Source organism: Grampus griseus, assembly GCF_964374135.1.
Source record: "Grampus griseus genome assembly, chromosome: 5".
NCBI lineage: Eukaryota > Metazoa > Chordata > Mammalia > Artiodactyla > Delphinidae > Grampus > Grampus griseus.
This window is the reverse complement of record NC_138998.1, coordinates 45741730-45767217: the sequence shown is the minus strand read 5'-3', so window position 1 is coordinate 45767217 and position 25488 is coordinate 45741730. Positions and strand designations below refer to the sequence as shown.

The window sequence follows — 25488 nt, the reverse complement described above, 5'->3', positions numbered from 1 at the left end:
CCAAGCAAGAAAGTGGGGTAGAACTGGAATTACGGTGCTGGAAGAGAAAGACAGCTCTCTGACTTACAGGTAGAAGGAGAAAGAGAACAAACAAGGGCAGGATGTAAGAGTCAGTCCAGCATAAATCTAAGAGCTCGAGTCTGACCTGAATATGGCTTTTGCTGTGTCTTCTTAATTCCTTTATTTCATTGGCTCCTTTATTAAAGCTCATACTTCGTGCTGAAGGATTTAGTACTCTCTCTTTCCCCTTACACCTTCCAAGAGGATTATCTATTAATCCAAATGCTGATGGTCCTTCATTTCCCTTACAAAAATAGCCCTACTCTATAACAGGATCTTCGCTGCAACTAGATGAGCATTTTAAATAGAGCCTGAGAAGAAAATGATTCTCAGCACTCTCTAGATTCCATGTTTATTGCATGAGTCTTTACTATGTTTTATGTTCATGGAATTTAGCGTCAAAAGCAATGGACATCAAAGTGAGGTGAAAAAATAAACACAATAAATACAGAGCATCTCATCTTATTTGTTCCTTCATTCAGGGAGTACGAAGCAGAAAGCACGGTGCTGGGTGCTTCTTAAACACACATAAGGATCAATTATGTGGAAGTTTAAATTCTGGTGGAAGAGATACAATGCATAAATAATGATAATATGAAATTAAATGTGGTATGTGGCATAAGAAAAATAATAGAATATTGTAGTATTTAAAAAGGAGTGATTACTTCTCGTTGGTGTAATCATGGTGGCTTAATAAAGTTGGAGATATTTGACCTGAGGCTCAGTTCAAAAGGTATTTCAGGTGGGAGAAATTTCATAAAGATGAGGGCTGGGGGGATGTGAGGTGCAGAGCGAATGTTCAGTTTGGCTGGAGCACACGCTGTGTGTAAGGAATCAGCCAGAGATGAGGCTGGACGGAGCTGAGGTCTGAACGCCCTGCCGAGCGGTGGACGGTGCACAGCAGACCGAAGGGAGGCTCTGAACAGGAGCTGGAATGATCAGAGAGTGAGTTTTAAGGTGATTAATCTTGGCAGTGGTAGATAAGACAGATTAGATGGTAGAGAGATTGGAAACCGTTTAGGAGGCTATTGAAATAGTCTAGGGCAGCAGTAATGAGAGTCTGAAATGAAAGTAGATGCCATGGAACAGAAAATGAAAGCATGGATTCAAGAGGTCTTAGCAAAAGACTCCCAAGTCATTCCGTTTTTCAGAAGCAAGAGAATGTCATGTAGGGTATTTTTGGTCCACTGCTGAATCACATTAACTATTTTTAAAGAAAGATAAAAATCTCATTACATGATTTTAGAATGTAGTAGTGTCCCAATAGTACTGAATTGGTTTCTGGGTACTTTCGAGTTTTCAAATTCTACTAATAATGTTATTTTTAAAAGATTTCCCCAGTTTTTACATAAGGCTTTTAATTAAAGAAGTAATACATACACAAGGTAAATTTCCAAGCAGTACACAGTGGTCTATGAAACGAAACCCCTGCTCTCATCTAAGAGCCTCTGGCCAGTATTCTCGAGGCAACCACTTCTATCATTTTCTAAGATGTTGTTCAAAAATGTCCTATGCATTTAGAAGCTTAAATACATGCTTATGAGGGGGGTGATCTAAGATGGTGGTGTACAAAGATCCTGAGCTCACTCCTCCCACAGACACACCAAACCTAAAGCTACATATGGAACGAGTGTTGAAAAAGAACTAATAATTAGCTGACCAACTGGAGGCACCACAAAGGATAGAAGGGCCTCACGGCAGGAGATGCAGAGGGTCAGTCCCACCAAAAACTCCATGCCCCTGTGCAGAGACCTCCAACAGGGAGGGGTCTCATAGGTCCAGAGCTACACCCCGAGGAGCAAGGTATTTGTGCCCCACGTTGGGCACCCCAACCCTAGGGACCTGCACTGGGGACACGAGGTCCCCAAAACATCTGGCTTTGGAAACCTAAGAGGCTTATGTCCAGGGCACCCAGGGCGGTGTAGAGACCTGAGATACTCCTTTGAAAGGACTTGCACACTGTCTCACTCATCCCAGGACCCAGTACAAAGGCAGCAGTTAGAGAAGTGCCTGGACCATATGTGAAGGAGGTTCATTTGCTCATCTTAAAGCATCTGCTGGAGGGGCAGGGACAAGTTGGGACTTTCTTTGGGGACAGAGGCATGGGTGAGCGCCGTTTTTGCACTCTCCCTATACCTTGCTAGTGCAGGTGGGCACACACAGCATAGCCTTGCTATAGCCTTGGGTGTGCCCCATTCCCAGCGCTCTTGCTCTCCCTCGCTAGAGGCAAGGGTGTGCCCTTCCCCCAATGCTCTTCCCTGCTGGGGGCGAGCACAGTCCACACAGGGGGCGCCCCTTGATTGTCTGGCCCTGGTGGCCAGAAGGACTTGCATTTCTGGGCCCCAAAGGACTGTGACAATCAGAGAAACAGTTCTGTGCAGGCTATCACCCCCCGGGGCACTGCACAGACAGCAGACTAAAACCATCCCCAGTCTGTCTGTGAAAAAGGTCCATTTCCTTGTCTTGGGGCTGCAACCCGAGGGACAGGCTACAGGTTTGTTACACATCTAGGGGCTACAGAGGAGCTCGCAGGGAACGTAGGCAGGGAGATACCATCCTTCAGCCCTCCCTTGGCCTCGCCACAACTTACTGGTACCTCCCCAGAGTTTATTCATTCATGTGAAACCCTGATTTTTGCAAACTGTCACGCAGGAACATGTTCAGGTCTGGTCTGGAAGTCAGCAGGGTTTGTAATTGTGGACCCACAGGGCTGCATGGATTTGCATACTTTAAAAGCTGCTGCCTGAAGAGCTGGCTTCTAATCAGCCTAAAACCAGGTGCTGACTGAGATCCGTCTTATTGGAACACTGCTGGGTTTTCACACACTGTCCACACCTGGGATTTATCAAGTATTAACCAGGCTACTTAGACAATCACAAGGGTTCAGGAGTCAACCAAGAGCTGGGGAAAGGTTGAACAATAAGGTTCATCTCCTACACGTGGTCATTTCATCAAGACTGGGAGAGGCACCTGTTTCGCTTAATTCATAGAAACAAACACAGAGAGTCAAGCAGAATGAGGAAGCAGAGGAGTGTATTCCAAATGAAAGAACAAGACAAAACCCCAGAAAAAGACCCATTAAAATGGAGATACAGAGAATAGATTGGTGGTTACCAGAGGAGAAGGTTACCAGAGGAAGGGGGTGGGCAAAATTGGTGAAGTAGGTCAATTGTACAGTGACAGACGGTAACTAGACTTAACAGTGGTGATCACTTTGTAGTGCATACAAATAGCAAATTGTGTTGTACACCTGAAACTTATGTAATGTTAGCTACCAATTTTACCTCAATATGAAAATAGAAAGAAGAAAAATACATATAGTCTCTTCCTCCATCTTTTGACCCAATATGCTCCCTCCCATTCTCCCCTTTGATTTTTTTCCTTTCTGCTTCCGTAATGCTTTCTCTAGTACAGAGTTTCTCAACTCATTGCTATAGAAATTTTGGGCTGGATAATTCTTTGTCATGGAAGCTGTCTTGTGCAGTGTAGATCACAGGGATGTAGAAGCATCCCTGGCCTCCACCCAGTAGATGGCAGTAGCTCTCCCTAATTGTGACAACCAAAAAGGTCTCCAGCTATTGTCAAATGTTCCCTGAAGGGCAATATTGTCCTGGTTAAGAACCGCTACTGCAATAATACATTTCTATCACTCTTCCTTTTATTAAATCCAGCTGTTTATGTCTTTCTCCCCACGAGTCTATGTGCTTCTTCAGAACAGGTAGGATATCTTAATTATTTCTTCATTTTTATGACCTACTTTGCTCACACTATCTGCCTCACAAAGAGTTGTTAAATGAAAGGAATAGACATGGCATTGAATAGAATTAATCTGTATATCCTAAACACCATGAAAATTCTCACTAAAGTAGAAAGTAATAACCAAATACATGCTAATAATTTCCCTGGGTACTTGTGGGGTTACTGAGTGTCATAAACACTTTAATCATCAAGGTTTTCATGTAATTTGGGGAGGCAAAGAAGTATACATGTGAACAGGACACCAATCATGTAAGGCAGAGCATACGGTGCCCCAAAATGATGCAGGGAATAAAGGCTATTGAATTTAGAGGAAGCAGAGAGGAAAGTTTTACAGCTGTGTCACTAGAAAGTTCTTGAATGAATGATTCATAAAGTAATGTATGTATTTGTGTATATGTGTGTGTGTGAGTGAAAGAGAGAGAGAAAGAGAATGAAGACCGTATCGGTTGAGGTAGCTGGCATGCCGGGACTTCTAAGACTGTGGCAAAACTAGAAATTGAAGAATCAAAGAATTCCCACCGAAAACTTGAGAAGCTGGTTTTAGATCAGTTATCCTGAAGACCTGAACTGGGTAGTGTTTGAGGATGACCAGGTACTGGGAATGCAGCTGTGAGCAAGATGCTGAGAAGGATTCAGGTCTGATGGAGGTTTGATCAAAGAGCAAAGACTTTCCGCTATAGACTCTATGAACTCTGAAAGAGCCTAGTGTGATTTCAAATCTGCACTCATATGTACATTTATGCCCTATTGTCTCTGTACATAGTAAAGGCAATTAAATATTACCTTATAAACCTTCCAGATATGTCAAAAAAGTTGACCTACACTGACCACAATAATTGATTTGCCACTGCAGTGATACTCCTTCGGGACTGAAAAGCAGTAAATATTCTATGTGTGTGAGATAACTGCCTAAATGTTTGGGTGACACACTGAGGAATCTCTAATCAAACTGAAAACAGACCCATGGTAAGAAAGCAAAATATAATTATTTAGTTGGAATTTGGCCAATATAGCATTCGTTGAATTCCTAAGGAAAGGAGCATAAGAATTTTAAATTATCCTGTGCTTGAACCACAAATATATATATATTTCTGCCTCAAGTACAATGTACCCATTACCCTTTGAATATCCACTTATTCTACCTTCATGGCTCACATCCAAGCTCCTAGGGCTCTAAACTCGTTTTATCTTGATATCAATCTGTCTTTATCTCATCAGAAAACATACTGTTTTTTTTCCTATGTTCTATAGAAATGATGAAAATTATCATTAGCTAAGCTAACTAAATCTTACACTCACAGGTACCTTAATTCAATACATGTCTTGGGATTAGCTGCTTTAAAAATATTTCCAAAAGGATTTTACATTTCTAAGTACTTTAATGTTCCTAATATGTTAAGATTTTTATCCTGACCAAATTAGGGCATCTGAATCAAATAATTTAACTGGTTGTTTTCCCTTGGGATATTTTAAATAAATTACTCAACACCCGATATGTCAAGTATATTTTGAAGCTAATTCTTCAAAACCACTGTTCTTTATTGAAGACTTAAGATAATAGTTACATCATCTCACAGGTGTTCTTTTTAAAAGCATCTAGTTCTCACAGCAGGCACTCATTTATCCTCTCTTCCTTCTTTCTTTCCCATATGATTTATTATAACCGGACATATTGAGATATTCAATCAATACATTTATTGATTATCTGCTCTGCAAGGCATTCTGTCAGATGTGATGGGGAATTCAAAGATGCATAAGACAGGTCTTCTGGAGAATATAATCTGCTATCAAAGATAGACATGGAGCAGAATAATACAAACAATGTTGTGACTGTGTTTATAGTTTCGCTTGTAGAAGTTAAATATATTTCTTATATTTATCTGGCAACTGATAACTATATTTTACCTCAGAACTCCTTAATAAATAGAGGTTTCACCACCATCATTTTAAAAAAACTTTATGGAATAACATTTTTTTTTAATTGGTGTTTATTTCCTACCAGACAAGGCTGTCAAATTTGCATTTTTGATGAAAACTTCAGTTATTCCAAGAGCCTTCAGAACATGTTTTAAATCAATTTCCTGTTCCACTGTGAACCTGGAGAACACAGAGGGGAAAAAGTATTTAGTTACAGCATTTTAAAAGTATTTAGTTACAGCCTTTAAAAAGTATTTAGTTACCCTGCTACCTGGGACAGGAATAAAATGTTAGATATGTTGATTTTTAAAAGTCTGTTTTATAGAGGGTAAATTATACTAAAACTGGATTTTGACTATAAGTAGTATTTGATTGTTATTGTAAAAAAAAAAAGGGAGCATCGAAAAGAATAACATAACAGAATAGTATTAAATTATTAAGTAGGAAGCCAGATTGGTCTTAATATGGAATCTCTCCCAATGAGATTGTATCAAACCAATGAATTGTATCACCCATCTTTCCAGTGAAACATATGGACCGAGCATGGCTGTATTAACAAGTGCAGTTTTTAAAAGCAAAGGCTTTTATTACTTTTTTATAAAAAGTGAAAAACTGGTTAGAACTAAATATTTCCTTTTTTAAAAGATGTTGCCTCCTAATCAATACAGATCATAAATATAAGTTTTTAGGCAATGGGCTGTGTCCTTAAAAAAGCTAAGTCTGTAATAGTCACTAAACATTACTTTAGCATCATTTCTGATGTCTGGTTTTAAGAAGAATGAAAAGAGAATGATTGCTATAAACAAGACTCAGACACCAAGAGGAATAATCAGGGGAAAACCAACAGATGAGTAGAAGTATAACAAACATATTAGACTAAGTACTAAATTTTATCTATTTTAAAATAGATACTATTTAAGTACTATTTAAAAATAAGTACTATTTTTATCTTACACTTTAACTTGCACCTAACATTGTTTATTTTGTTTTCCACAAAAAGCGGATATTAACTGTGAAAGCAGAAAAGGGGGATGAGTAGGGAAATACATTGGAGAATATATTCAGTGACTTGAATGAATTCTTAAAGTGTTTTCTCTGTGTGCTTTGTTATTTATTTGTTTGTTTATTGGTCACATATGTAGCTTCCTATATAATAGGAACTGTTCCAACAATATAAAACAGATTAATTTAACAAAAACAGATTAATTTAAATATCACTACAGCTCTTTGAGGTAGGTATTATTGTCCTCAGGTAATATTTGAAGAAACTGAGCAGCAGAGAGATGGAATAACTTGACCGAGTTCATACAGCTAGTAAGTGGCGGAGTTGAGATGTGGATCCAGGTAGTAGTATATATATCCTGATCTACCTAAAATAAGAAAGTGAAGGAAGATTTCAGTAAGGGTTCTTTTTACTTCTTAAAAGCAGCTTGGTTTGTTTCACACTTTTTAGGCTGTTTAGGTGACAATGCTATTTTAGCTAGATTGAATTTGGGCAAGTTCTCTAATTTCTGAACCTTGGTTTTGGCATATGGAAAATGGCAATAATAATGCCTACTTCACAGTATTGTTGAGGGGATTAAATAAGTTTTCTAAACATCTTAGGATGATGCTGGCTTGTAGGAGGCATGCAGTAAAGGGCAGATATGTTAAGAGTACTTACCATATTGCAGTTATGTGTAACATTCACATTATTATCAATGTTAAGGTGTTGAATATTTGCATTTTAGTAGTGGTGGAGTAATTTGATTAAATAGGTATACTAATCTCTGCTACTTTAACTGTAAATTTGTCAGATCTAGTGTTTTTTTCATTTTAATATTTGTAGTATCTGGCATAAGACCACATACGTAGGGTGAAGTGAAATAAAATCTAGGTGTCCACGAGAGTGTTTGTTTAAAGTTGAAGACAAGATGTAAACAATTTCCACTTATCCATTCCTTGTCTTTGTTCCTTATCAAACTATTAAAAAATAGCTATTATCCATATACTCTCTCTTTCCTCTTTATATAGACTAATATTAATATAAATAATCATTATCATCTCCCATATACTGAGTGTTTACTATGTCCCAGGCACTATGCAAATCCTTTTATGTCTAGTATCTCATTTAATCATCCCTGTGATAATCTCACACAATCCTATGAGACAGGTATTGTTACCTCTATTCCACAGAAGAACAAACTAAAGTTCAGTAAAGCTAAACAACTTCCCTAATCACACAGCTAGTAGGTGGCAGAATAAAGATATGAACTGAGATCTTTCTGACTGCGAAGTCCTCCCACCCTTAATCACTATAATGCCAACAATGGCTTATTTAAAAACAAACAAACTACAGGAAGATTTTACATTTCACCCACTGATTTTAAAAATAAAAAGCCACAATGCTACTTTTTTAAAACCAAAAGTCATGGCTGTTTTTGTAAAGGCATTTGATGTAATCTTGTATTTGCAATTTTCTATCTGAATAAATTAAAGAGGTATGCGGAGGGCAGAAGCATCGGAGACTAAGCAGGGACAGTGTGGAGCAAGTGTTAGAAAAGAACAAATATATATTACACATAAGGAGATTTATAAAAATGTGTAAGAATTAATCAAATTCTTTGAAGAAAAACCTAATAAAAGCACTCATGATAAAAAATAAAATCAGATGGCTTATGCACTGGTTTTCTTTAACAGACATGAAACTGAAGTGCTTTATTAGTAGACAGTCACTTCAAAATAGCAGGATGGTTTCTGGTTACAAAATAGAGAACACTTATCCTTTGATTTCTAGTACTCTGATCACAAATGAAAAACCTAAGACTACAAAGGTAAGAGTGGAAAGATACTACAGCCAGGTACATCTGCATTCCAAGTATTAGAGATTTCATTTTTATTTTATCAATAGAAAGATCTTTTTATACCTAAGCTGTATCAGTAAGACTGAAAAGTAAGAATATACAATGAAGAGGGTAATTTCATTAGAACCAAGTTTAAAAAAATCCTACTTAGGGAAAAGTATATAAAAAGATTGATTAACAAAAGATAAATACTAGGACTTAAAAATAAAAATAGTAATATTAGATAATAATTATATGATGCTTACTTTATGGCAGGCATCATTCTAAAGTGCTTTTTAGATATTTTACATATATTATATATATATATATATAATATATACTTTTACATATTAGCCAAACTATTTTTTCTACCATGGATAAATTGGAAGAATATTTGGCAATCTCATTTAAATCTTAGAGATGTATGACTGTGCATAAATCTTGTGGTATTTCACTGGATTTGGTGATATCACATAGAAATAGCAATCTTACCCTCTTCTGAATAGATTCTTGTATTTTGGATAAAAATACAATTTCAATTCAGCATCTGATTCCTGTAGGATTTACTGTTTAGGGGAAAAAATATTAATACAAAAGTAATTGCCTTTCCCCCCCTCCCCCTCCCCCCAAGTACCGTATGCCTCTTAAGGGAAAGTATTTTAAAGCAACTTCTATAAAATCTGGTATAATAGAAAGTAAAAGTACCTGTGAAGTAGGACAAGAATGTGGTCAAATTCAGAAATGCACAGTTGCATTTTTAGAGTAATGTCTCCATGTGAAAAAACTATACAAACCCTTTAAGACAGACACTTGAGTAAAGCTGGAGCACAACTATTAAAAAACTTTTACCTTTGCTAAAATTGAGTCACATAAATCACTTCCTTCACTGAACATTTGGTGGGTCCTAATGCTGTAAAATGGAGGGGTGGATAGTTCCCATTGATTATTACCAACACATTGGTATTTGGAAACACTCAATCTCTTAAAAAGGGACACCAAATTTATCTTATCTAGCTACTTAGCCTCCCACTCTATGCATTAGCCATGCAGAAGGAGAATTCATGGAACTCCTGGAGAAATGGATACATGGTAATTAACCATGCCTAGTTTAGTAACAGGCATTAATATGAGCAAGCAAGCTAAACTCTTTCATAATTGACGAGTATCTCTTAGAGAATGAAAATTTAATTTTCTTCTGCTGCCGCATTCAGTTTCTCAGTGGACAGGACCCGAAGGCCACATTTTCTAGTGAATGTGGTTGAATTACAATATGTGATACTTAATAAACATTCCTTTAGAATTCTTTTAAAATACTCTTAAATAATTTTGCATCCCTACAGAATTAAGGCATTTGGAGATGCTGCAGTCAATTCATAGAATTTAATAAAAGAAGCATTAACTCTCTACTGAATTTCTCATATTATCAAAAAGAATTCCTTATAAAAATGCAAGGGAAAAATACAAAATTAATGATAAAAGGTCACTGGATGAAGGTTTAAATCTGATTTAGTTATTTACATCTAATTAATATTTAGAAGTAAATTGTTCTTTTAGAGTTAAGATATATTGTTCATATATTAAATATGTAGATGTCAATTATCATATATTAAAAAAAAACCTGGTTTTGTATGTTAGATATTCATTGGCTACCTCTCCTTGAGAATAGACTTACAGTGAAATCTTTCTACATAAATGTATTGTCATGGTAAGTTATGCAAGCTAAATATCTTAGCTAAAAAGAAAAAACATTTGGACTATGATTACCTTAATTTTTATATGTAGACTGAGAAGTATATGGCTATATACTATATATGGCTGTATATTATGAACTACATTAACATAATGCATCAATATATGCATATTTCTAGCCAAAAATGTCTACAGTTCCAAATAGCTCTCCTTCATTAACATAATGTAGCAGACATCAGCTAAGTTTTGGAAAAATAAGCATTCATATAAGATGTAATTTTAAATGACAATTCCTGAAATTAGAATAAATATGAATGAGTCAATGAGGTTTTAGTAATTCAATTTTTTTTTTTTGCGGTACGCGGGCCTCTCGCTGTTGTGGCCTCTCCAGTTGCGGAGCACAGGCTCCGGACGCGCAGGCTCAGTGGCCATGGCTCACGGGCCCAGCCGCTCCGCGGCATGTGGGATCTTCCCGGACCGGGCCACGAACCCATGTCCCCTGCATCGGCAGGCAGGCTCTCAACCACTGCGCCACCAGGGAAGCCCAGTAATTCAATTTTAATACTAATATTTATCATCCTTCAATATTCATACTAATTAATCATATTTGTGTAATTTTCTTACATGCAATGAATATTGGAACTCTACTTCCACATACACACACACGCACATGTTTATTGGCTGTTTGCGTGTTTTGTTTTCTAGCCTAGAATTTATATATTATGTTTATAAATTTGGTTTGCTGGTCTAGCTCCCCTATTACGTTTTAAAGTATTCAAGGGCAGAATAATATCTTTGGTTGGGTTTGATTTTGCAAACACACTGTATCTCTAGGATAGGAGAGAGAACTGACTTTACCCTAGAAGAATTTACAGAAGGAAAGCAAGACCTACAAAAAAGGTAATTTTGTTGTGGGGTGGTAATGTAAATGTACTGTCATAACAGGGAGGTGCATAAGTGAGGCAAAGTGAGGGTCACCTGCTCCATCACACGGTTCATGGAAGGCTTCCTAGAAGAACTGGTGCCAGACCTGTACGCTGAAGGCTAAGTAAATAACATCTGGCAAAGGTATGTGAGGAGGGCACTTTAGGCCAATGCAAAAACATACGTAAAGGGCTTCCCTGGTGGCGCAGTGGTTGAGAGTCCACCTGCCGATGCAGGGGACACGGGTTCGTGCCCCGGTCCAGGAAGATCCCACATGCCGCGGAGCGGCTGGGCCCGTGAGCCATGGCCGCTGAGCCTGCGCATCCGGAGGCTGTGCTCCGCAACTGGAGAGGCCACAACAGTGAGAGGCCCGCGTACCACAAAAAAAACCCAAAAGCAAAACAAAAATCCATACATAAAGACCCTGAGGCATAAAAGAGCCTATGGTGTCTGTGGCATAACTACAAGCACAGGGATAGTACCTACTACAAAAAAATTGAACGTGGTGAGTGGCCCGAGATAGGGTCGAGGAAGTGGATGGTAGTCAGAACATCAAGGCCCTGCACGGAGAATTTTAAGCTTCTTCCTACTTATTTATGGTTGCATCTTGGCACCTAGCCCATGACTTGCTTGCACTTCTTACAACAAAGTAGAAGATTATTTTTTCTCCAGCTATTATCAATTTAAATATGAATGAAATACAGAAGACTGTAGATGCAAATGATATTCAGAGACAATCTGTTGAAAAATATTCTAAAATGAAGCTAAGAATATTGATTCATATCTGAAACTAGGTCTTGATAAGTAGTATAGAATGATCAATGAGTCAGCCTGTGTCTCTGGGCAGGACTGAATGAGTATGAAAGAATACTTTTTAAAAGATGGAGGAGGTGGAGGAAGAGAAAGAAGAGGAGGAAGAAGAGAGCAACACAAGACAGAATTCAACAGCAGTGGCAAGAGTTTCTCTGCGTCAGAACCTTCATTGATACCCTCCCTCCATGCTATCAGAGAGAGTCACACAGGAACCTCTCACCTGGGGAGGTACACTTCCACTTTTTGCTTCTTCACAGAGTTTGCCCATTCTTCAATCAGCTGTGCTTTGACCAATGGCTCCAGAGTGGCCAGTGGAACTTCCTGTCTGGACAAGACCAGCATCATACTTATCTCATCCCCCTCATAGGGTATTTCCAAGACTTGGTAGATACCACCAGCTTCATTGGAGCCGTCACTAAATTCCCCTAAAAAGAACAGAAAGGTGATAAAAGGCCCCTATCAAGGCTTAACTAAAATGTTTACATTTGTTATAACTTTCTTCCAAAATAGTGTGTAGAATATAAAAAATTCAGGCATCTGAGAAGAAGAGGGTTTATTTTAAAGTAAGCCCTGAAATTCAAGTGAATCCTCAGCCCTACAGAATTTATTTTATTTTAGGATCCCCAGAATTGTTTCACATTTGTCATATCATGTTCTCTAGATTTACTTTTTATTTTTAAATGAGATATCTCAAATGAATATATTTTAAGGATATCATTAAAAAAGTGAAAAGTCATGATTAGAAAAATAAAGCCCTGGATCCAAGCTGGATGTAAATCACATTTACCAATACCCACCTGATTTCTGAGAAGGGAAAAACTGACTACATAATACCTGGTACTCTATTATTACCGCAGCTAAAAGTTTTGAGGCCAAGGTAGCACAGCCAAAGTGAAATCTACTTCATTCGGCAGTAGTTATCCAGAGCATTTGTGGTGATTAAAATCTCCAAATTAGGTAATTAGGTAAATTAGGTAATTGGCTTTGTGTTCTATGAACTTAGCTAAGTTGACCAGGCTTTCACTAAAAAAAAAAAAAAAAAAAAAAGTCTTTAAAACAAATGGTCCTGCCACTACTTTCAAATTTCCCCCATTTTCAAAACAAACATAATGCTTTTGTTCTGAATATTTTCATTTAACTGATCTAGGTCCTTTAGATGTCACATTAAACATTTTGGTTCTCAAATAAATAGGTATTTCCCTTTCTTATTTTGACTGTTCATTTGATTAACTGTGATTATAATATTTTAATTTTACTGTGTACCTTTGAATAGAATAAAATATTAGTTCTAACATATACTTAGCTTGCAATTACATTTCTGCTTATGACAATAAATAATTACAGTTCAGTATGGTATGGAGAAAGGATTAGCACCCTAAACTTCTGAAAAGGCCAATGAAATATCCCTGAAAACAATGCCAAGGATGCTGACCTGTATCACAAATTATAGACTCTCAGTAAGTGAAACTATGAATGAATAATTACGCCTGACCAAACATAAACAAGTCTGAAAGCAAAATTTTAAAGGAATGCTTATAATTCAAAAAGTGGGGCTTCCCTGGTGGCGCAGTGGTTGAGAGTCCGCCTGCCGATGCAGGGGACACGGGTTCGTGCCCCGGTCCGGGAGGATCCCACATGCCTCGGAGCGGCTGGGCCCGTGAGCCATGGCCGCTGAGCCTGCGCATCCGGAGCCTGTGCTCCGCAACGGGAGAGGCCACAACAGTGAGAGGCCCGCGTACCGTACCGCAAAAAAAAAAAAAAAAGTGATGAGGTGTCCAAATCAAGAGCTGGTGGAACATATGGCTCACTGAAAACCACCCCAAAGCGAATGACTTTCTGGAGTGACTCAGAACATTCTGACACAGGTCAGGTATTTTCACATGAATAAAGCCACTCTGTAGGTGTAATCAACTTCATAAATTAAGAAACATATTGGAAAACTATCAAAACATATCATATTCACTCAGGATCTAATTAGAGGCCTGTGAAAATGGGGCCAAGAAAATTGAATTGTAGCCCAAACCAGATTGTTGAGAAATCTGAGTAACGAATATTTCATGTTTTTTTCTTAGAAATTTGTTGATACACTGCAAGAAGAGAGAAATAAAAGCCAAACTGTCTTACCATAATAAAATTCTCCTTGTTGATACATCATTGGAATTTGGACTTCACTTTCATCATCTTTAGTGAAGGAAAAAGTTCTGGTATTTTCAGGTCTAAATTGTGACTTCCAATTCCCTTTGAAATAAACAGCATTGATGAGGGCCAGATGAGTGACGGCGTCAAAATCCCTTGGGGATACCAACTCTTTCAACAGACCTATTCAGGAAAAAATGAATGGATGAAAATTCATATTAAATTTGAAGGTGAAAGGAAACCAAAAGATTATCAAACTACCATCCAAGAGAGTGCTTGAGATGAACTTTATATCATTATAAAATTTACAATAAAAATTAAAAGTATCTAACTTTAAAAGGAAAAAAATGTAACACACACACACACACACACACACACACAAATACACACAAATATACTTACAGACTAAGGGCATCTAAAATACCGTTATACACCACCTAAAATAACACTAACTAGTAGTATCTTGACATTTGCACAAACTACAGAACCACATACAACAGAATCTCAGGCTTTACTACTTTCTAGTTGCAATCTTAAGACAGATTAAACATTCAACAGATATTTCTAAGTTTATTCTTGAACAATGTACATGATCAAAATGTCATCCAATTCAAACTTTTCCCCCATGTACATTGGATATCTATCAGATATAACAACTGCTTTTGATTAGGTGAAAACAGATGAGTAAAAGCCAACTTAACTAATGATACCTTAATTTTTATCACTTATAATGTTCCTTTCTAAATCCATTTTGAAAGACATTGGGACTTTATTAATGGCTGAAATTGTTTAAGAAGAGTTTGGAAATAAACAGCTTTCAATAATCCAATCTAATGCAGCTGAATTATTATTCTTATTCTTTGAATGTTAAAAAATAACCATGTTTCTTTTATCTTACATTTTAATTTCACAGTTAGAAAAGATAGGACCACATTCACTCCGTATTCTCTCATTTTATTAGTCATAGCACGTCTTTAGGTACTTAAGAAGGTGCCTCAGCATTTGGGGGAATATAGAACAAAGGGTATGGGATGATGGTCTTTTGTTGTTGTTGTTCCAGCATAAAATGTATTAGATTTACATTATTTTCAGAGTTTTGACAACATGAATTAATTAATTTAAGGAACAGCCATAGTAATCTACTTTCAATTTGGTCTCATTTTTTTATTCTAATTTCAATTATTTTGTTGGTAAAATCGGAAAATAAAATGGTAAAATATGAAACATTTGGAGAGCTTAAATAGTTTTTTTTTTTTTTTTTTTTTTTTTTTGTCGGTACGCGGGCCTCTCACTGTTGTGGCCTCTCCCGTTGCGGAGCACAGGCTCCGGACGCGCAGGCTCAGCCGCCATGGCTCACGGGCCCAGCCGCTCCGAGGCATGTGGGATCTTCCCGGACCGGGGCACGAACCCGTGTCCCCTGCATCGGCAGGCGGACTCTCAACTACTGCGCCACCAGGGAAGCCCCCCTAAATACATTTTAAAAATATGATTTAGAATTAAAATTTGAAACAAATGCATCCTTTTCTAATTCCTCTCCATTTGTTTGGGCTTAAAATGGGCTGCTCTTTTTTTTAAAGGAATCCTGTACAAATTTTTTGATTAGCAATCAAGTTCTGTGGTTTAAAAGCCAACAAATATCTTTAAACTCTCTTACTCTATTTTAATCATATTGTTAAGAGAGCCAGCAACTGTGATTCTAACTAGTATCTAACTTATTAAATGGTCAGCCCAAGCAAAATTCCATACAGTAGTTAAGATTACCATTCGAATGAAACTCACCAACTGGAGAGCACAGATTTCATATTAATTTATCAGTACCAATATTCTATACATGCCAAAAGAATCAACTTTTTCTCAAATATTTATTCATAAACAATGCTTCTAAAATAGGCTGTAATCAGGGCTTCTCTGGTGGCACAGCGGTTGGGAGTGCACCTGCGGGTGCAGGGGACGTGGGTTCGTGCCCCGGTCCGGGAGGATCCCGCATGCCGCGGAGCAGCTGGGCCCGTGGGCCATGGCCTCTGGGCCTGAGCGTCCGGAGCCTGTGCTCTGCGACGGGGGAGGCCGCAGCAGTGAGAGGCCCGCGTACCGCAAAAAATAATAATAATAATAAATAAAATAAAATAGGCTGTAATCTATACAAAATAATTAGTAGATACTCAACTGAATGCAATGTAACATTCAAAATGTAAAAGGAACAAGGGGACAAATAATTTCAGAAGTAAAAGGGAGTTAAAACTAAGCTATTAGAGAAAGAAAGGAACCAAATGACTTACTATTTGTATTATTCTCCACCCACTTATTGATATGGTTGGCCACAGCTACATTTTGACTGAAGTCCACATGATTGACTTCTGCGTTAAAGTACTTTTTTATCATTTGCAAAAACTCATCATTGATATGAAATCCATTTTGCACAAAGAGGGCATTGGCAATTTTCATCACATACTGACTCTCTTCAGCAGTCACCATGTGAGAAAGATTCTTCAAGAAAGAAAATTCTTCACCTGCAAAATGACAAAAGATAAGTTTATTAGTGGAACAAACACAGTGAAAGATCCTGGAGAGTGGAGGAGCACGAAAACACAGCAAGGGGGATTAATAGAACAGAGGCCCAAAGGAAAAGCACTGGCTTATTCTCCACACTGACATGGTAACTCTGGAGGTTCCAATATTTATGCTGTTTCTAGATGTTCAAATTAACTTTTTGCAGTTTAGTATTATCAACTGATATTATTTTCATTTTAATTGACTTTCTTGGTAAAATCTATAAAGTAGAGATACTTGGATTGTTTTCTTTCAAAGGACTTAGGTTACTTTAATTAAATGAGTTATTTTATGATGATCAGAAATAATCTGTTTCTGTTATCAAGTTTAATTTTCTAGTTTAAAAGTCAAAATATTCCTTTAAATTTTACTTTAAGTAGACTTTTTTTAACCTTACAACTAGAAAATCCAATTGAAATTGTTTTAGTTCTCAACTTTTTAATGAGTTAATTCACATGTATATTAGAAACATTAAAATAGAAATTATACATCATTGAAAAGTAATTACAAAATACATTTTGGTTAGAAATTTTCTCCAGTACAAAAATTTTTCATGATAATACAACATTCAAAAAAAACTCTTGGGACTTCCCGGGTGATGCAGTGGTTAAGAATCCTCCTGCCAATGCAGGGGACACAGGTTCAAGCCCTGGTCCAGGAAGATCCCACATGCTGCAGAGCAACTAAGCCCGTGCACCACAACTACTGAGCCTGCGTTCTAGAGCCCGCAAGCCACAACTACTGAGCCCATGTGCCACAGCTACTGAAGCCCACACGCCTAGACCCCGTGCTCCGCAACAAAAGAAGCCACCACAATGAGAAGCCCGTGCACCACAACAAAGAGTAGTCCCCGCTCACCGCAACTAGAGAAAGCCTGAGTGCAGCAACAAAGACCCAACGCAGCCAAAAGTAAATAAATAAAATAAATAAATTTATAAAAAAAAATTATTGGATGCCATTTAAATAATGAAGGTACTGTTGATTTTAAGTAAAAATTTCTGATATTCTTAGAGCATAATGGTTTTTTTATAGTACTCATCACAGTTATAATTTCTCATTTATTTATGTGATAATTGATTAATATATGCCTCTCCCTCTAAACTGGAAACTCCAGCAGAGCAAGAACCATGTTTGCTTTTGTTTATCATAGTGAGGTTTGTTTAAACAATAATAATAAAAGATACAATTTCCTTGGATTAACTCAGCCAGGGATACAGCTAGGAACTAAGAACTTTCTTGGGTTTCCTAATGGTTCTCTTACCCATATCACCTCAGTGAGACCTCTTTCTTACTCTTTGTACATACTGCTGCCTCAGGCATAAGGCAACATAACTGAGTTGAATGTTAATGTCAAACCATCTTGAGAAATTAAATCTAAGCACACTTACCATTTTTCAGGCTATCATATCCCATTGAATGACGGATTTCTTTCAGGGTAGACCCTTGGGCCCCAAGTTCCATCATTCCCATTGCAAGGGTGACACTCAGTGGAGAGAAGAGAATATTTTCATCTTCTCCAGTGGCTCGAAGATGGTTATACATATTCACTGACAACTCAGCAATGGTTTCATCAGTGAAAGTGGTCCCTAATGCCAAACTTTGCAGAACCAGCAAAGAGAAGAGTCCAAGGAAAGCCATGTTGGAATAGTTTCAAGCCTGGAGAACAATATTTTACATATTAATTATTAATTACCTCAGAGAAAGGGAGTGAAAGGTAAAAAAAATAATTTCATGGCAAAGTTGTAAGTAAACCAAAAGTTTTTAAACATATGGAATGTTAGTGTCTCTATAACAAAAAAGCCCATTAAAGGATTTGTTGGAAGATCCTATTAAGTCAATTAATAGTCAAATGAGCGAATAACACTGCTAAGTCCTGAGGATACTCCCAAGAACAAGATAGCCCTGGTCTCACCCTCATGGGGCTGAGTATATATAGATATATATTCAACAATGTTTGGTGAGGCTAATTTATCAATTTGCATAGCTTCATCATGCATATTTCAGTCATGACTTTGAAACAATTCACTCTAGTGTACACTAAACTACACAGGTGCAGGACAATTAAGATGAAAACCAAAAGGTATTCACAGGGTTTAAGAAGAATTAGTGAAGTTAGGCATTTGAAAATGCCCCTTTACCCATTTACTACAATTTATGAAATTAATGTACCATGCAACTGTGTTACCAACTAGTGGGAAGAGGTCAAACACACATTTGCCAGGAGCCCCAGTTTATTCAGCCCAGACTGCAGAACCCACAGGAAGTGGTAACTCAGAGAAAAAGCAGATTCGGCACATCCTTGTGTGGTTTTCCTTATTTATTTATTCCCTAGCAGGCTGCTGCCCTCAGTGACCATCTCTGTGCAGGGAGACGCCTCCCTCTTACAACAATGTCCTTTCGTTCTTAGACTTACATGACCATTTCAGCTTACACCAATACTCCAGTGATTTTATTTAAATGACTGTTCTAAATATCAAGCTCATCTGGTACTTGAACCGTGTTCTCTCGGGAAGAGAAAGCAGTGTCAGTGCCCAGATATCTCAGAATAATATTCCTGCCTTTTGGCACACCAGCATTCCACACGCTCTGTCTCCCCACAAACAGTCTGACTGGTACACATTGGGGACTGGAGTCCCTCTTTCCTCACATTCTCACACTTTGTCACTCTAGGCATCTGAAAGGTAAACTGCCGATTCAAACAGTTAAGCAGCTTCCTTTTTCTTGATCTTTAAAAAAAAAAAATCATTAAAACAACAGGTAAATGGGCATCATCAGAAAATCTACAAACAACAAATGCTGGAGAGGGTGTGGAGAAAAGGGAATCCTCTTGCACTCTTGGTGGGAATGTAAATTGATACAGCTACTATGGAGAACAGTATGGGGGTTCTTTAAAGAACTAAAAACAGAATTACCATATGACCCAGCAGTCCCACTACTGGGCATATACCCAGAGGAAACCATAATTCAAGAAGATACATGCGCCACAATGTTCATTGAAGCACTATTTACAATAGTCAGGTCATGGAAGCAACCTAAGTGTCCATTGACAGATGAATGGATAAAGAAGATGTGGTACATATATACAATGGAATATTACTCAGCCATAAAAAGGAATGAAATTGAGGCATTTGTTGAGACGTGGATGGATCTAAAGACTGTCATACAGAGTAAAGCAAGTCAGAAAGAGAAAAACAAATATCGTATATTAACACATATATGTGGAGCCTAGAAAATGGTACAGATGAACCAGTTTGCAAGGCAGAAATAGAGACACAGATGTAGAGAACAAACGTATGGACACCAAGGGGGGAAAGTGGCTGGGGTGGGTGGTGGTGGTGGTGGGATGAATTGGGAGATTGGGATTGACATGTATGCACTAATATGTATAAAATGGATAACTAATAAGAACCTGCTGTATAAAAAAATAAAATTCAAAAATTCAAAAAAAAAAACAGGTAAAGTGATATTGAGCAAACACATTTGGAAAATTGTATTTTGTTAGTATGAAGCATTAACAGTCCCCACTACTCAGTTAACAGAGTGCACACATGTTTAACCTAAGAGCGGTGCGTTTCCTACAGGTTTTTGAGTCAGAATGTCCCAATCAGCCCTGTAATATTTCTGATTCCAATTTCAGAGAACTTTGCCTGACCACTTTGCAAGTCCTTCACATTTTTGGGTTCAGTTTCAGGTATCAGTTTTTTGTCTGAGAAGTTCCAAGTCCCCCTGTATCCTTCCCCCCACTTTTGTATTAAGGTTTAAATAATTCTTGCTTGTTTAGGAAGGTAAAGCTCAGCCTATATGTAAATATGAACTCTCACAACCCACGCGGTGAGGAGGCTGAGAATAGCTACTGGCGGGAGATGAAGTATGTTGCTGCAGAACAGAGTCTGCAGTGCAGGCAGCATCGGGACAGAAGCCAGATGCCAGAGCACAGCTGTCCTGCTGGTCCGCTGGCTTAGGCCATTGATGGGAGGCTGCTGTGACATTCTCTCTTCCTCTGTCCTCTCCAGGGAAAGTGAAGTGGAAGAGATGAGTTTTCTCTCTCTCTCTAGTTTCAGATGGAAGAAATATAGCACGTGCTCTTCTAAGTTGAAAGAGAACTTAAAACATATCCGGTATTGAATACTTAAGATGTAATAGTGTTTAGAGGAACTCTGAAATCCAAGTCTGGTTCAAAAGCCCCTGCTCTTCATCATGACACTGTACTGCTATCTGACGTGCCATCTTCACTCTACCAAGCAAAGACCCATTGCTTTCATTTAATGTTATCTAGTACAAGACCAAGAAATTAAACTCACTGTATGAGAGTAGTATCTGTCATTCAATAACACAACTATTGCAAAACCACTGCATTTCACATGAGGATTACATTTTAAGCTAATAAAAAGATTTCATTCATATAAAACAAAAACCTATTGCCAACCAATAAGCATCTCAGAAAGTAAGGCCAAGTCTATTGTGTTTGTAGGCATTTTTATTTATGTATGTACCATGAGATAATAATAATAGCTGGCATATGATGTATGACCTGTGACAAGTCATGTGCATTCTTTCAGTCTTGGCGCCACTCATGAAATGAAGATACCAATCCCTACTCTGCACAATTATTAAAGAAATAAAGGAGATAGTGTGTGTGTCTGAAGCACTCATTTTAAGCTACAGGTTATACTAATAAAAGACATTATCATTAAAAAATGTTTTCTAGGTTTGTATACTTGCTAATTCAAGCAAGAGGCTATAGAGTCAAAATGAGTATTTTATAATTCCTGTTGGCCCATGGAATGTAGCACCATTACCCATTCACTCAGCCAAAACTGATAGAGGTATCATGAAGATACCAAAATTTATAAGGACAGGCTTTTGTCTTTAGGGCACTTGCATCATTGTGCAGCAGGGCATGATCCATTACAGTGGTTCTTATCTTTTTAAGAAAAGAGATGCTTTTAAGAATCAGGTGAAGGGTAAATCATCTCCTCAAGAAATGCACACATGTGGAACAGAACATTACATTCACTGGCCAGGATTTTGCTGGCCTCGGGTTAGGAACCCCTGGTCTACAGCAGATGGTCCAATGCAGAAAGAAGTGTTTGATGGACCCACAGTTCTGCAACATTGCCTTACTGGGGGAAAGAGATGTTAAAACCACTCATGTCTCTTCAAGCTTCTAGAGGATTCCTGGAAGGAACACCCGTATGTTTGTGAGACAGGGCTCTTCCCAGGGTAGCAAGCAGCAGGACACTGAGTCATATTGGGAAACTCCTTAATAAAGATTTAAAGAACTCTGCTCTGGAAACACACATTTGATCTATGGTTAAGTGATCTTTCCTTCTTTCAAAGGCAAGATTTACCATTGCAAGCAAAATGACCTCTGCCAGTCTGATGCAGCCTTTTTGATCCCACCTACTCCACCCCTGGCCCTGGCCCCCTTCACCTCTGCCACCCCAGACTCCTCCTTATGAGTGTTTTATTTTTTTTTTAATATTTATTTATTTATTTGATTTTGGCTGCGTTGGGTCTTCGTTGCTGCACGCAGGCTTTCTCTAGTTGCGGTGAGCGGGGGCTACTCTTCGTTGCGGTGCGCGGGCTTCTCATTGCAGTGGCTTTTCTCGTTGTGGAGCACGGGCTCTAGGCGTGCGGGCTTCAGTAGTTGTGGCATGCAGGCTCAGTATTTGTGGCTCACGGGCTCTACAGCACAGGCTCAGTAGTTGTGGTGCACGGGCTTAGCTGCTCTGTGGCAGGTGGGATCTTCCCGGACCAGGGCTCGAACCCGTGTCCCCTGCACTGGCAGGCGGATTCTTAACCATTGCGCCACCAGGGAAGTCCATGAGTGTTTTTTCGTTTTGTTTTTTTCAGAGGAGAGGGGAAGATTTCCTTTTCCCCTTCTAAGCACAGGCATCTTCCACGGACCTATGCCTGGCCCTCTCCTCTGTAATGCTCTTCTTACTGCTGCTCCTGTGAACTTCTCTCAAAACAAAAAGGTGCTTCAACTATTATCCCTATTCATACTATTCCCAAATAAGTAAAATTCTAGCTCCGGCTTTATTTTTATCTTCATTTCCGACGTGCATTGCAAACTGTTCTTGCGATATTTAGTCTTTTACTCTTGCCAGCACTTTAAATTCAAGGTGGCTCAAATAAGAATCTTTGTCTTATCAATCACACCCACTCTTTTTTATTTCCTTAAAACATCAAAGTCTTTGACTCTTCCCCATCTCTTTTTCCCTTATGTTCAATGAACGTCAACCCTTATTCCATACCGCATCCCTGACACTTCTCCTAGCCATCGTCCATGGCCATTGCCCTGGTCATGGTGGCAGTTCTTCCTCTTAATGCATTCCCAAGGACTCTATCAATGACTCTCAGCCATTCTCTGAAATCCAACATTTGCATATCCTCCAGATGAACTGTCTTGATGTGCTCTTATGAACAGATATTCTTATATTTACAAAACCTTAGGCTTGCCCTTATGCCTGGAGACTAAAGCCCCAAATCTTGAACATAACCCACTGCACTGTGTTCCAGCATTTCTTTCTACCCACTACTTTCCTTCCTGGATGCTGCAATTCTAGCCAGAATCCCCTTTGCAATACATATCCCAGAATTTCTCTCTCCTGTTGCCAGCTTGTGGAGTTTTCTTGCTCTAACTGCTTCAACCTGGTTCCATATGTTCAAATCCTAACCACTCCTCAAGGTTCTGCTCCACTTCCTTTTCTTTTATGAATACCCTGCTAGGTCTTCAGTTAAAACAACTATTTCCCCCTTTTTTGAAATCTTGGCATATTTTATCTCTACCTCTCCAATAGCATGTACTACTGTTGCCTTCTATTACAGATAATTCCGTACATGTGTCATCTCGTCTCCTAAGCTTTTTGAAGGCACAAATGGAAGTGCATCCATCTTTTTTTTAAAAAATTAATTTATTTAATTTATTTATTTTTGGCTGCATTGGGTCTTTGTTGCTGTGCATGGGCTTTCTCTAGTTGTGGTGAGCGGGGGCTACTCTTAGTTGTGGTGCACAGGCTTCTCATTGCGGTGGCTTCTGTTGTTTCGGAGCACGGGCTCTAGGAGTGCGGGCTCAGTAGTTGTGGCACGTGAGCTCAGTAGTTGTGGCTTATGGGCTCTAGAGCACAGGCTCAGTAGTTGTGGTGCACAGGCTTAGTTGCTCCACTGCATGTGGGATCTTCCCGGACCAAGGCTCAAACCCGTGTCCCCTGCATTGGCAGGCGGATTCTTAACCACTGTGCTACCAGGGAAGCCCCTGCATTCATCTTTTATATCTTCGGATACGTAATGCATTACACATAGTAGGTGCCCAATAAATATTTGTTGAATGAATACAGCATGAGATACAAAGGCCCACACAGCTGCATTAGAAGGAACAGCAAGAGGGGCTGCTGCTTCTAAATTCTCCAGGCTAATTTAATTTGAGCCCACAGGTAGTAGCTCATTTCCATTTTTTATTCCCTTGATAAAGTGTTTCCTTATTGAGTATGAGACTGTCTTTCCAGCCTGACAAAGTGGCACTGTCACCAATGTCGGCATGATGCAATGGCTGGACATGGGATGCATTAACAAACAAGTATACCACCTTGAAAAACTGCAAAAGGTGATACCCAAATGCTACTGTATTAACATTCATCTACAAAATGCCAGGGCCCCACCGTTAATCATAATAATCAACGCGTTCTAAAATACGTTACTCTCACACGGAGCGTTACTTTGTAGATTCATTACTTTCAAGTTACTGAATAAAATGCCTTTACATGAAAGCAAGTGGCTGCAGTACCAGACTAGTAGGAGACTGTGCTGTTGTGCTAGAAAAGGCAAAGGCAGCTGAGCTGTGAATAAACCACATTCATTCTTGCAATTCTCCTCCCATTGCCAGTAGTAAGGTAGGTTATGGGCACGTGTATGTGAGTATCCTGCTTCAGAAAACACTTCATTGAAACAGGTCGGAGAACTAAATCTTCTGGTAATCGAGGTATGAGGAATCACAGAGCTAAAGCTAGAACAATAAAAAAAGATAGTTTTTTTTAACTTCCTTGGTAATTAGTCTTATTTATAGAGAGGCTGATTATTCATATATGAAACATTTCTTTTTAGATAACCCAATTATTTGAAATTTTAAAAAAACGGTTTCATAATTTTGAGTTGAGAAAACAAGGGAGGCGCTCTTTAGAAGGTGAGACGAAAAGCTGAAGAAGGTCGTTTCTTCTGCAAGCAACAGGCATGGGAAATAACTAAGGAGAAATGCCTAATGCAAAGAACACTGCCTTAAAGCCCTCTGGCCTATTAATTCTCAGATTTTTGCATGTAAAGGACTAGTAATGTTTTAACTGAGGGAACCGATATAGGGTTGCTAAATTTTTATTTTACCAAGTAAATATATTGGGATGGGGGCAAAAAAAATTAACAAGAATAATGACTCTTACAATCACATGAAAGAATGAACACATCAATCACATGAAAGAATGAACACAGCAATCACATAAAAGAGTGAACGTTTCAACATGAAAATAAGACAGTCATTTAAAGTGGATATATTTGAATTCATGAAGGTTTTGTTTGTTTATTTGTTTGTTTTTTCCCTCATGGGTAGGCACTGAGTGTTTGGAAATCACTACTCTAATTTTGGTTAGCAGTAGCTCACTTGATGAAATTTGGAACAAGTTGAATTTTCCAGGTCTGTGTTTCCTGATTTATTAAGAGAAAGTGTTAACCTAGATCAGCAGCAATGAAGCTGGAAAATTTTTCAAAGAACTTGTCACATACAAAAAAAAGAAATCATTACCTTGTGAAACAATATGTATTTAAGCAA

The 25488-nt window shown here is 38.3% G+C and overlaps 1 protein-coding gene across 1 annotated transcript in view; it reads right to left on the bottom strand.

The window, feature by feature from the left end:
* SERPINI1 (serpin family I member 1) overlaps positions 1-25488 on the bottom strand; it is a 68371-nt gene that overhangs the window by 9495 nt on the left and 33388 nt on the right. The window contains exons 2-6 of the mRNA XM_082654155.1: positions 18056-18323; positions 16397-16627; positions 14109-14303; positions 12205-12409; positions 5819-5916 (exon numbers count right to left, since the gene is read on the bottom strand). Of these exons, the coding sequence (XP_082510281.1) occupies positions 5819-5916; positions 12205-12409; positions 14109-14303; positions 16397-16627; positions 18056-18305 (979 nt within the window). The 5' untranslated portion in view covers positions 18306-18323. The remainder of the gene's footprint in view (positions 1-5818; positions 5917-12204; positions 12410-14108; positions 14304-16396; positions 16628-18055; positions 18324-25488) is intronic.